General features: G+C 41.6%; 1 protein-coding gene across 4 annotated transcripts in view; it reads right to left on the minus strand.

The window, feature by feature from the left end:
* nav3 (neuron navigator 3) overlaps positions 1-12,489 on the minus strand; it is a 265,011-nt gene that overhangs the window by 8,519 nt on the left and 244,003 nt on the right. For all 4 annotated transcript variants that reach the window (XM_085138223.1, XM_085138222.1, XM_085138224.1 and 1 more), the window contains 12 exons: positions 10,519-10,542; positions 9,902-10,068; positions 8,641-8,794; positions 5,939-6,125; positions 3,661-3,758; positions 3,470-3,565; positions 3,077-3,245; positions 2,677-2,912; positions 2,083-2,237; positions 1,636-1,707; positions 446-642; positions 108-226 (listed from right to left, as the gene is read on the minus strand). In XM_085138223.1, the coding sequence (XP_084994349.1) occupies positions 108-226; positions 446-642; positions 1,636-1,707; positions 2,083-2,237; positions 2,677-2,912; positions 3,077-3,245; positions 3,470-3,565; positions 3,661-3,758; positions 5,939-6,125; positions 8,641-8,794; positions 9,902-10,068; positions 10,519-10,542 (1,674 nt within the window). The remainder of the gene's footprint in view (positions 1-107; positions 227-445; positions 643-1,635; positions 1,708-2,082; positions 2,238-2,676; positions 2,913-3,076; positions 3,246-3,469; positions 3,566-3,660; positions 3,759-5,938; positions 6,126-8,640; positions 8,795-9,901; positions 10,069-10,518; positions 10,543-12,489) is intronic.

Consider the following 12,489-nt stretch of genomic DNA (forward strand, 5'->3'; position numbering starts at 1 on the left):
GTTATATACTAACCTGAAAAAAATGTGGCACTTTTTTTTATTTTTAGCATTATGCTGTAAAAAGATTTATTGGTGAAAGCACACAGTTATGTTTTATCAGGTCCTACCTGCAGTCCTTCCCTGACAGCCTCCAGCAGGTAGGGCACCAGGGAGTAGTTCCACAGGTCAGTGAACCAAACCCGAGAACCCTCTACATCCATGGGACAGGACAGGAACAGACGAGGGCCTGTAGGGACAAAAAAAGGAAGAGGATGATGAGTGAAACAAAGATCAGTGACGTGGTGCACAGTTAAAACTAATGAGCTGCTGAAGAGACGACAAAACTTTATATTACTGTGCACTGAGACAGATAACAGCTAAAATAAGGCACAACAGAGATTTCAGTGTTAGACAAACAGCACACACACTAGTGTGTGTGTTTTTGTTTGTGTGTGTGACACCTGACCTATGGTGACATCGGAGGAGCTGTGTGCCTCCAGGAAGCTGTTGAGGTGCTGCCAGGTTTTGGGGATCCAGTCGATGATCTTAATCAGGTCATTGCTGCGCATATTCTTATTGATCTCTGTCTCAATCAGCTTCCGCCGTAGGAAGCGCCCCAGGAAACCTTTGACTGGTTCAGTGTGGTTGGTGCACAGCACCCACCTATGATAGGACAGATGATCAATGGCCAAACAAAAGCACAGAAACAAATCAATCAGCTCAACATCAAATCCAATCTCTCATCAAAACATCTCAGTTTAAACCTGATGTGAGAGCATTTCTTCCATCACAGTTTGGATCCCATTCTGTGTAACTATAATAGAGTCATATTAAATTAATTTCTGGCTCATGTTAATCTCTTTCTAATCATATTGTATTTGCCCAATCATCAACTAGTCAAACATGCCAAGCAGAAACGATCCTCACTCAGAACAGGCATCACAGCCTATTAATTCTCATTTAACAGGGCTAATTATCCAGGAGACATAATTAGAGCACTCCCTGTGGAAGAATTCATTTATGTTCTCTGAGACACAGAGTATTGCAACCAAACAGATCCAAAGCTCGGCAGGAGGACGAGCAAGTAAAAGTACAAATCATTTAGCCTTTACATCACTTTTGGCTAGACGTTGCATCTTACTCCTTTGGAAATCTTCAAAGCCACCTTCAGTTTCTTTTTGGTTTAGAGATGTGATGTCATTTCTTAAATTGTAAAAGATAGGCCTTGTGGCGAAGGGCGAATACAGAGAATTTTATCGTATCTGGGGCCCCTTCGTAAACTATTGCAAGTCATTAAACGCGCTATCAGCTGATTAATATCATATCTCTCCCCCCCCCTTTTTTGTTTTGTTTTGGGTTTCTTCTTAGGTTTTGTTTTGTTTGTTTGTTTTTTCAATTTTATTTAAGCGTGTGTGTGGGTATTATCGTATCTGTTCATGTAAGAAAAACTAAAAAATATGTGAGGGGAACAGATTGTATTGTCATTGTAAACTAATGTACACTTGTCTCTCAATAAAAATATGAAAAAAAAAAAAAGTACAATTCATTTCTCTTTTGGAGAACTGAAGGAGCTTTTAAACACAACACAATAAAAGTAAGGTATACAAGTGAATAAGCAATGTTACAGAAAGAATAACAGAGCCAAATGTGTCAAACCTGAAGTTGTGATGCAGCTCGAGGTTGGGAGATGAAGACACCCCCTGATTCATGGTCCCAATAACGTAAGGGCTGGACAGACAAACACATGCGATTACTCAGAGTGCTTAACCGAGAGAAAAATGCCGAGCTTTTAATACATAACGTTTAGATATGTTATTATAGTGAGTTTACAACTTGACTCGAGTGGGCACGAGCATGCTACAAACCTGCATGTACTAGCTGTTCTTTCCTTTTGCCTATTAAAGGTTTTTTCTTCCCATATTTGAATCCAGCTTTCAAGAACAGAAGCTGAACAGACTAAAAATGCTGAGAGGCAAAACTTGTGCCATCTGAATTTAGGCTGTGAAAATAAAATGGACTTGACCTGACTAGAGCTGTGAGCGACAGTAGGACTTGTCCCTGCAAAGCGTTTCAGCATAGAGGAGAGGAAAATTTCTGGCTCACCATTTGTGATACTTGCAGTTGAGAAAGCCGTTGAAAATGTCGCTGAGGGAGCCGATATGGTGGAGGTTGTCCAGGATGACCACAGTGGGGAGCTCTGTGTCCGTGTCCTCAGAGTTACACTGCTCAGCCAGGGTTGATAGGTACTGACGCAGGTCCTGTGTAGAACAGAAATAGTAATTCATTTGTGATATAACACTAATTGGACAATTTTTAAATGCAATGTAACAAGTCCTCATATTTCTGTATAAAATCCATATGACATGCGCTACTAGCAAATCTGTATGTAATAGCCTTTCTACCCTTCTAGATAAACTTTTATGCTTAAACTATGAATTATAATGACTTGTGACTGGTCAGAAACGGCATTCAGTAAACGCAGCAAAAATGGAGCAGGCATTGATGACAACAGATTGATGGGGTTAGTATGAAAGGAGGAGATGGGCAGCAACAGTGGACAGGCTAAAGCAGCTTAAATAGTGCTACCTATATCAGTTTTTCCTGATAGACAGGTCGCTGATCTGCCACAGTCGTGACTGAGCCTGACTTTGTAGCCTTGATAAGCTAAAAAAAAAATAAAAATCTTGTTCTTCATACCTTGCTGGAATTCTGGTCGACATTAAAGCTGGCCACATTGTGCTCCGTCACTTCCTGCCCCATGTGGGAAATGATGTACTCAGCCAGTTTGGCAGCCAGAAAGGATTTACCGGTGCCACTGGGTCCTGAGAGGATGATCCGACGGTGCTCCATCAACAGGTTGAGATATCGCTGGATGATGGGCTTCGGGATGAGAGTGTCAAACACGAGACTGTCTATGCTGTTCTCCTTAACACCTGTAATGAACAAGGAAGGAAAGAGGAAAGGAAAATGTGAATATTATACAGCAGACTGGAAAATGAGGCTCAAGTTTACGTTATTGTTACCAGGTCTGCATATTTTCTGCAGTGCATTACTACAAAATCTATGATCCACAAATAAAACGTCCCAGCTGACTCACCTTTAAGGTTGACCTTGATGATGTTGTTGCCACCCACCAGGTAGCCGCAGGGCAGCAGCTCAGGCACTTCAGAGGCGTGGGAGCGAATCACCTCACCCATCCTGTAGCAGACAATACTGTCTGAGCTGAGACCCAGGCTGGTCAGAGGATCCACGCGGAACACATACTCCTGCAGCGAGGGTGAACAGTGGAACAACTGCACAATCAGCCAAGTTTACAAATCTCTCTGTGTTGTGAGGGCTTTTTTTTTTTAAGTCATTTAAATATGAAATCAACGATGAGAACAGGAGCTTTAATCTGCACAGATTCATCACTGAGATGATTAATTACACAAGCTAGTCCTCTTACAAACTACAGCAAGCTCAGTAAGGTGGACAAATGATTTCTGCTTACTTTAAACAGGCGTCGGATAACCCCATCCAGGACATCCCACTTGGTTTTCCCACTCACACCTATAGACCCAATCAGGTACTCGTGGCTTTGTGTACCCTGAGGAGTTACATACATGTATCACATATAGCAATATAACCTAGAACCTCTCAGAGTTTAATACAGTGGTTTTCCTGGAGGAATCATTCACAAACCTTGGTGATATTTGGCCCACTGCTGATGGTAACCACTATTCGCACACTGCGGCCCTCTTTGCGTAGGTTGCCCTCATAGCTGTCATCGAGGAGAATATCTGAAAATAAACCTTAATGTTAGAAGGAAAAACCAGCTTGAATCTGTCAGAATAAACAAACTCTTGCTCTGCCTGCCAACAAACTATAGCTAGAAACACACAGACTCCAAAATAAAATGCAGCTTTCTTTAATGTGATAATTACATTTAGTAGGGGTGCAACGATACACAAAATTCACGGTTCGGTTCGATACTTTGGTGTCACGGTTCGATATTTTTCCCATACAAAAAAAATGTTCATGCCTTTTTAATTTGTCATTTATTAAAATTATAAATATATATTTTAACTCAAAAGTACAGTTTTTAAATTTAATGTTGCTGAAACAACAAAGTAATAAAATAATAAATCTATCTGATTGAGAAAACACTAATCCTTGGAAAAGAGAGTTTATTACAGAGAAATGGCTCTTTTCAAAATAAAAGCTCTACTATACGCTTCTTCTGGGCTATATTCTCAGCAGCATATTAAACATATCAGGTCCCCATAAGGAGAATCATGTGCTAACGGCTGTCTAAATGACTCGGCTAAAATTTGTAGCATGCTGCTTGTTGTTTTTGTCTGCTTCCACTTGTCTTTGCACTAGGATGATGTCGGAGTAAATGTGCAGTCATATTTGTTGTGTTCCCACTAGTGCTGTCAGCGTTAATCTGAAGTGACGTTAACGCCACAACACGGCAAATCTCCGTTAACGAGCTACCGTGGATCGCTAACACAATAGCTCCCACCAATGTAATTGAGCATTGCTGGCACATCCAACATACTGTTTTACTTTAGTCCATGACGCGCTTACCTTCAGGGTCATACGTCACATGAAAACCAAAATAGTTCCAAACGCCAGATCTGAATGAGGGTGGGGGAGGTTCAATTTGCCATGTTGCAACGAGAGCTTAACTTCTGTCTTGCTAGCTTGCCCTGCGCTCAGTGAATCTGCGTTCGACTACTCGGCCTAGGCTGCACTGTCGAGCGCAGATCCACTGAGCGCTCAACACAGACAGCACCGTCAGAAGGAAAGTTGATAAAATAAATTACAAATTTTGTATTGTTCGATACATATGCGTACTGAACCGAAAGCACTGTATCGAACGGTTCAATATCGATACGAGTATCGTTGCACCCCTAATATTTAGTCGGGGTTCTCATACACTGATTTTTAGGAAGTGCACAGAATGATAATGTATGAGCAGAAACGAAAGGCGAGTAAAGAAATGAGAAATCGTTCAGTGGAATGAGCTCATTTGAGTGTTTCTAGCCGAAGAATTGTTCATCCATTCACGAAGGATGTGAGAGAAGAGTGGGATGAAATCAGTATGAAATCAAATGTTTTAACCACTCAGCTGAAATCAGACCTCCTAACACATTTAATATTTTAACTATGTGACTTTTGCCACACTAACAGCTCCCCTCCTAAGTCTCATTCGTTCTCTTTTTTCTCAGGTTCCATTTTGGAGAGAGGAAGGGGGTACTTTGTATTCGGCTGGCTACCCTTGGCAGAGGGCTCTGTGCTCGGGTGATAACAGCCCACTGGCCCACTTGCCTTCCCATATGTCGCTGCTCTTGGCTCACCGGACGTTCAGGTAATGAGAGGCTAGACATCAGAGGGGGCCGTGCCTTCTAAGTTAATTACAGTCCAAGTGAGAGGGACAAAGTTTTCCAGCTCTCAAAATGGGCAGGCCTGAAGAGATTGAAGAGTGTTTATGTAATAGGTCCTGCTTGGCTGCAAACCCTCACAGCAGGGAGGGGCAGATATTTCATCATTTTAATGCAGCTCATCCGGATCATTTCTCTCCACAAACACAATTCTCTGGCATTTATTGAGGCAAGTATGAAGAGAGCTAATCCAACTTGATGCTGCACAAAAACACGAATTACTGCAGACTATAAACGATGTCCTTCAGCATCGCCAGACACACGACTCCTACACTTACTTCTCAAATGAGAAGTATGAATACAACCTTGATGATGAATACAACCTTTCTGAAAGAAGTGCCTTTTATAATCAAAAACAGATATCTAGTTGTATGCTTTGTCTTGACTGTGAAAATCCTTTTTGTTTCTTTTTTTCCAGTTATCCATCCTCCCACTGCATTCACTGCCCAGAACAAACTGCTGGGTGCAATGCTGCTACACAGAGACACCTCAGATCGACGGGCTGCAGAAACCAGCAGTGACGCTGAGCTCACCTGACATGATGGTGTCTGTGATGTTGAGGTTATTGAGGGACAGCCCCAAGGACTGACGTGAGGAGGATGAGGAGGTGCTAGAGGTCTCAGAAGGTGGCCGGGCTGTCTTCACGGGTGTGGCCGTCGGTGTTGCGTTACCGCTGGACTTCAGACGATCATTTTCTGCTTTCAGCATCTCAATCTCATTCTGTGTGTTGCAAATAAAGAAAATCATAGCAAATCTAACAGAAACTGCTTTTAAAGACACTGACTGACAGGCTCCTCCAACAGCAGATGGTCATTTCCTGCATTGTTGTTATTCTGAATCAGTATCACTGGAATTATAGGCTGTAGGCAGCTTTTTGATCTTCGAGCCTTCTTTGTACGGAAGATTAAGTCTCAGATAAGGAATTGGACTTGATCCCCATCTGACAGGAAAACTATACGCAGCCCACATTCACAAGCATCCACTTAACTGAGACATCCAGAGTGACGCAGGATATTCTTTAATATGTGTTCCTTTGACAATTTGAAAGTCACAGCATCTGTGTACACCATGCTTTGAAAGGATGATTTCATTACACTGCATCAGTGTAATGAAATCAGAGTACTGGAATAAATACTCCGCTTTTTAAAAATTCAGCTTCATGGAAAAGTAAACAATTGAATTCCACCTTCATGAGGTGTTTTCCCCTCAAGAACCTTTATCAACAGATATTTGATAGGAGTCTGTTTGCAGTACGTTAGAGGCTATGCTGAGTTGCAGGTAAAGATTAGTGGAAAGCAGAAGAGAAATGCTTTGGCTCACCGACAAACTCAAAATCATCGACTATCATCTGAGAGCTATTTAGCTTTTATCAGCTTTTTGCTTTATCTGCATTCATAGCTGGACAGCAAACAACGACCGGTGGAACAGGAAGTCTTGGCCTGGATATCAGTTATTAATCATCAGAGAACCGAGGATGGCTTTCCAGACTGCTTAAAAATAGAATGACTGTTCTTTTATAAAGTGCCTGTTTGGAGGCTGCTGGAAGTTTTTGCATTTCCTAAAGTTTATATCCTAATAGGACTTGAAGTAATGGTTGGACTTTTCTGATTTAAGCTTACCTTCTTTCTTGCATAGCATTCGATGAAAACAACTAGTACCACGATCAAGTACCAATAGCAGTTTTCTGTTGCAGGTAGTGGAGGGTAAGTCATGCCGAGTATTTCTCAGTGTTGTTTACCTTGATGCAGATGTCTGGAACGTGTGCTCCTCACAAACTAGAGTGAGATTTTGCAATCTGCATCTAATTTCAACTCACCGTGCTCATTGCTGTTTGCACTATTCCTCCCTCCAACATTTTAACACTTGTCTGCTGACCAAATAACAGATTATGCTTTAACAGCAAGACATGTTTGGTTTGCATTGGCAGGAAGTTAACACACCTCTCACCTCTCGCTGGAAGAAAATCAATTAACAGCAATATGTGCTCATTTTAATGTCAGTGTGTGCCCATCTCCAGTGGCTCCCTGTGGCCACTTTACTTTTTTTTTAATTCTCCTGAACTTTAACAGCAGTTAAAGCAGATTTCATCCAATTTCAATTATTTTAAAAAAAGTATTTAGCAATGAAGGAAAAAACAGGTTGAATTCACAGCCAGACTGTTGGCTCGCTGACATGCCTGATATTAAAATGCAACTGGATGATTTCTTTTTTACTTTTAGTATTCTTAAAGTTATTATCCAAGTAAGATACTTGGATTTTAATTCATTTGCACAAAGTCAGGTAAAATTCAAACTGTCAACATTTTAAGAGTAGGTCTAACAGATATATTCACTTCATTCTATTTCTACAATTTCATAATGTCTGTATTATTGTTTTGTGACTCTATGCAGATTGTTGTTGGTGAAAAACTGCCAAAAAATGGCTCTGCTGTTACTAAAGCTTGCAGACCCCAGTACAAGGTGCTGAAAAATAAGACATCAAGCACAAAACCTGAAAGTTAATTGTATCGTCCTACCTGCTGTTATGAAGGACTGCAGCATCACTTTGCACAATGTGGTGAAAAAGCACTGACAGAGGTAACTGAATGAAATTGGGCCAAAGTAGGCGGAGTTAGCAGTGAGTCAGCTTAGCTTAAAAAAGGCTGAAAGTAGAGGGAAAGCCTGGCTTCCAGGTCAAGACAGCCAAGTGTACAAGTGAAAGAAATGACAGACAATTTCTTCATCAGTGGGCAGAGCCAGGACAGACATAATATGAAGCTATACTAATTTGCTGCAAGTTCCAGCTACACATTAACCACACTGACCACAGTTCTATTGTGCCTCTCATTTTACTCTTGGCCCGGAAGCAAAGAAGTTTAAATGTCATTACTGTCATTGACGGTTTCATTTTCATTCTGGATTATGAAGCTGCAGTACATTTAAGATAGGATAAGATAACCTTTATTAGTCCCACACGTGGGAAATTCGTTCTGTTACAGCAGAAAGTGGACAGTGCAAAGTTATATAGCAAAAATTAGAGAACATTACCTGGATTACACGTCTTAAACAACACCATAAAATAGAATTTAATAGCTAAAGAGTGAGAGCACTAGGTGACTTGTTATGTTGTGAAAGGATATTCATATTTTTCACTACAATGACCCCTGGCAAGCTGACAGCTGTGGATGCTGATGCAGCTTGAGCTCAAATATAAATCGACACGGTTCAGCATCGACCTGGGTTTAGTTTAAGCTCACCTGCATTCGGTTCATGGCCTCTCGGATCTGGTCCAGGTGATGGGCAGAGCTAAGTGCCTCCAGGCGGATGTCCGTCAACTTGAGCTCCTTCTCCCTCAGCTCGTTCTTCAGCTGGAGGATGATTTCTGCCTCAGCCTCAGTGCATTCACATAGCCTGAAAGTGGGTTCACACACAGGGAGGAGGAGGGCTCACCTTTAGGGTTACACCGAGCACGTACACCGAGTCTGGAGAATGTGCACTTTCAGGGGGAACAAGAAGGCTGAAGTTCAAGCTGAGTAAGTCTGGGCTTCACATGGGTGAACAAGGAACGTTAAGCACTTGGTGCAGCAAATCCTTCCCATTGATACTACAGTACTTTATTTAAGCAATCTTACAGGAAAAGAAATATTGCAACATGTGTAGGATGTTTATGCCAGAATTTATGACAGCCATGCAGCATACCGGTTGCTCTTTTCTTTATTTAACATTAATGTTCAGTCTGAAATGTAAGAGATCATTTTCAGAGTAAACTAAAAAGGCTGATGTGGTGTTGTCATAGTGACAGAGATTCAGCTGTTTTCGTAATCAGCAGGCAGATATTAAAAAAGTCGACATGTAAAAATGCTGTTTGCTAAGTCAGAAACCTCCACATGCCGAGACTATAAGAGTTAAGATACCACGCATGCCAGGTTATCTTAACCCAAACAATACCTGGCATGACTGTGAAACAGCTATATATTTAAATATCGATATATAAATAGATATATTGACCTTTTGTAGTAAGATGCAGACAATTTTTTCTGACATGTCTGACAAAACAAGAATAGTTTTCTTTCCATAACCGAGAACTGGACAATTTTAAGGTCCTGGTTCAGTTTGTGTCCCGGAGCAAAGCGCTAATATGGAGAAGAACGCCACACAAACACAAACCACTGCAAACACACTCCCAGGGAGCATGCCACTCTGTGCCTGTTACCGAGATCTGTGCTTGTAGACCACATAACCATTTAGCTTTTTCTTTGCCGTCCAAATGGGGGAAGACTTGCTATCGCAAACGCACTTGCTACAGTAGGTAGAGAAATAGTAAAGAAATGATGAAACAGAGTGGTTGGATGAAAGAGAAAAGAAAAGTGAAGTGAGGGTCAGAAACAATTACATATTCAGAGAAGAAAAAGAAATGAGACGAGTGTGTATTTCAGTTATTATAGATCGTAGATACGGCAGAAGACGATGTCTCATGTGACTAGAACTGTGAGAGTGAAGGAGTACACATTTACTCACTCTGTGGTGGAGGGTGAAGAGCGCAGCGTGGCGATGCTGCCTTGCCTGTTGTCGTGCTGCAGTTTGGGTGAGGAAGGCAGAGAGTCAGTCATCTCCTCCATCTCATCGTGGGCTGATTGCGATTTGGTTTTCTTCTTGCTGAACGCCTGCTTGAAGGAGCTTCGTAACTGCAACACACATAACACAAACACACAGGGGCAGAAACATCAGTACCGGCCGTGCTAACCTCCTCAGTCATATCATGTCAGTTCATATTAACCCTGATGATATTGCATCCTGTCAGGAAGTTACTCCGTGCTGTTTCCAAGCAATGGGCAACTGTCTGGTTTAGGTAAAAAGGCAAGAAGCAAGACAAGTACAGATGAGAATGGAGGGGGGGGGGCAGGCGTTTTTAATGTTCCTAAAACTTTGGGATGAACAGGCAGTCAAAATGAGGAGGGGCGGAGGAAAAGGAGGGGGGAGGAGAAACAATGGGGGAAAGGGGAAGGTCGCTGTATCCATGCCGACGTTCTCAGAAAAAGGAGGAGGTTGCTCTAAGAGGGGGAGAAGGCAGGGCAAAGGAAGTGAAGATGAGGAATCACTGCACGCAAACAGAAGACACTCTGGGAACCACTGACCTGAGCCGGGAGGGAATCGGCCACCTGAAGATGCAAAACACACCCAACATTAAGCCACGCAAACACACACCCCTGCTCTGCAGGAGACTCCGTGTTGATTAAAGCTAACTGCTGCAACTATCACTGTTTACTGGAGACATTCCAGTTACTGCTGCTGCTAGAATGGTGACAATCGTGAAGAATGTTATTACAGTCGCGTTCCCTTTGGTAGGAGGAGAGCATTTCTGCAAGCATGCTCAGTGTTTGATCACCGCTGCCTGAGGTGATCTGAGGTGACAAACTTGTCTGAATACAGGACAGTTTAGATCTCAAGTCAATAAAACCAACATTTTACAAAGCAAAGAGTTCAGGACGCAACATGAAGTCAGCACAATGATGCACAACACAAAATATGCAACATTTTACAACACTGCCACTCATGAGACGGATATTCAAATACTAATTATTTGCAGTTTAGGTTATGAGTTGAAATTCATGGTTGTAATTGCAGCTATATGATAATATGCAACGTCATCCTTCATCTTGCCACCCTGCAAGCCTGATGTGTGGTTTTTGTCTTTGCTTTTCATTCACTAGCCTCAATTCAACTCTGTGCTCCACCCATCATACACCCAGGAAGAATTTATGCAAATGAATAATTAATTGCTGCTGAAACGGCTGGTATTCATGAGGCTGGCTTGATGTTGACATGTCAGGCTTGGTGGGGAACTTTCACACTGTTAGTATGCATTTCATTTCAAGGGCATGTGTTTTGCATTGCAGCAGAGACTGGAGACTGGCTCTAGTTTGTGTGCTCCTTGGCTGAGACAGAACTTCTAATATGTCATCTCTCTCACTCAGGGGACTGCAGCAAATCGCAGCTCTCAGCCAGAGTTGCTGAGTAGCTTGTACAGCAACCAGCAAAATTAGCACAGATAGAGCAGAGAAAGGGGAAAAGGCTTTATGGCTTTGGATGTTTTGGGAAAGTGTATATATACATTTGTCAATTGAAGGAAAACTGCTTTAAACATACATCTGAGACTAGGATTTAACTTCAGTTCAAGATGCATTTTAGACATGTGAGTCAGCAAACACTCAGTTTCCTTTTTATTCCCCCAACATGCTCTGTAGGAGGAATAAAGCTATATGCCATGCTGTTTTACACCTCCAAGCTTGACCAAGTCCAATTGTGTAACTGAGGGATTAAGAGCTTTTCTCAAAAGCACTTTGACAGGAAAATTCGAAGAGTGTTTCTCTTCTATCCAAAATTGGAAATTTAACAAGCACTCCTCTAACCTCTGGGCAGAAACTCGACTTTTTTCAGGCTGAACTTCTGTGTACATGACATTCGTGGCCTCTGCTTCTTTTCCAACCTCATCTGCATGTTAGACTAAATATGAATTTCCAAGTGTTTCTCAAACAGTGACTGCAGTGTGGTTCATTATGCTTGATCCTCTTTTAGGTGAGGATGCCTTCAAGATTTTGCTGCACACTCTGCATACTCAATCCTCGGAGGAATCTCAACTCAAATATGACTAAATATTTGATTTTTGATCTACATGGTGACTTGATCACACGTGTCAACCAGTTAATCACAGACTGATTCAGTCATGTAAGGCAGCAAACACCCACTAGAGGAGGAATGATTGGGCATAATACAATCAGAGCATTAAAAACATGGATTGGCATTTTGGGGCAGAAATGATCCATTTGCTTTTGATTTGATGAGCAAATAAAGACTAAATAATGCAAGTTCTTCTGAGCTCATGCAGGTATACTTAATGCATTCTTCTTGTAGGAATGTGGATGATTTTACAATCACATTTATTTGATAGAGCTGCAAAAATATATTTTCTTTATGCAAATAAGACATTTAATCTCTTAATGTGGGCATACAAAGCACATCTAAAATAGCTTCAATGCCACTGAATAATGTATATGTATCTAGGGGATTTTTTACCAAATCCACCTCCAACAATGTCTGGATATTTT

This window comes from Neolamprologus multifasciatus, chromosome 17 (assembly GCF_963576455.1).
Source record: "Neolamprologus multifasciatus chromosome 17, fNeoMul1.2, whole genome shotgun sequence".
Taxonomy (NCBI): domain Eukaryota; kingdom Metazoa; phylum Chordata; class Actinopteri; order Cichliformes; family Cichlidae; genus Neolamprologus; species Neolamprologus multifasciatus.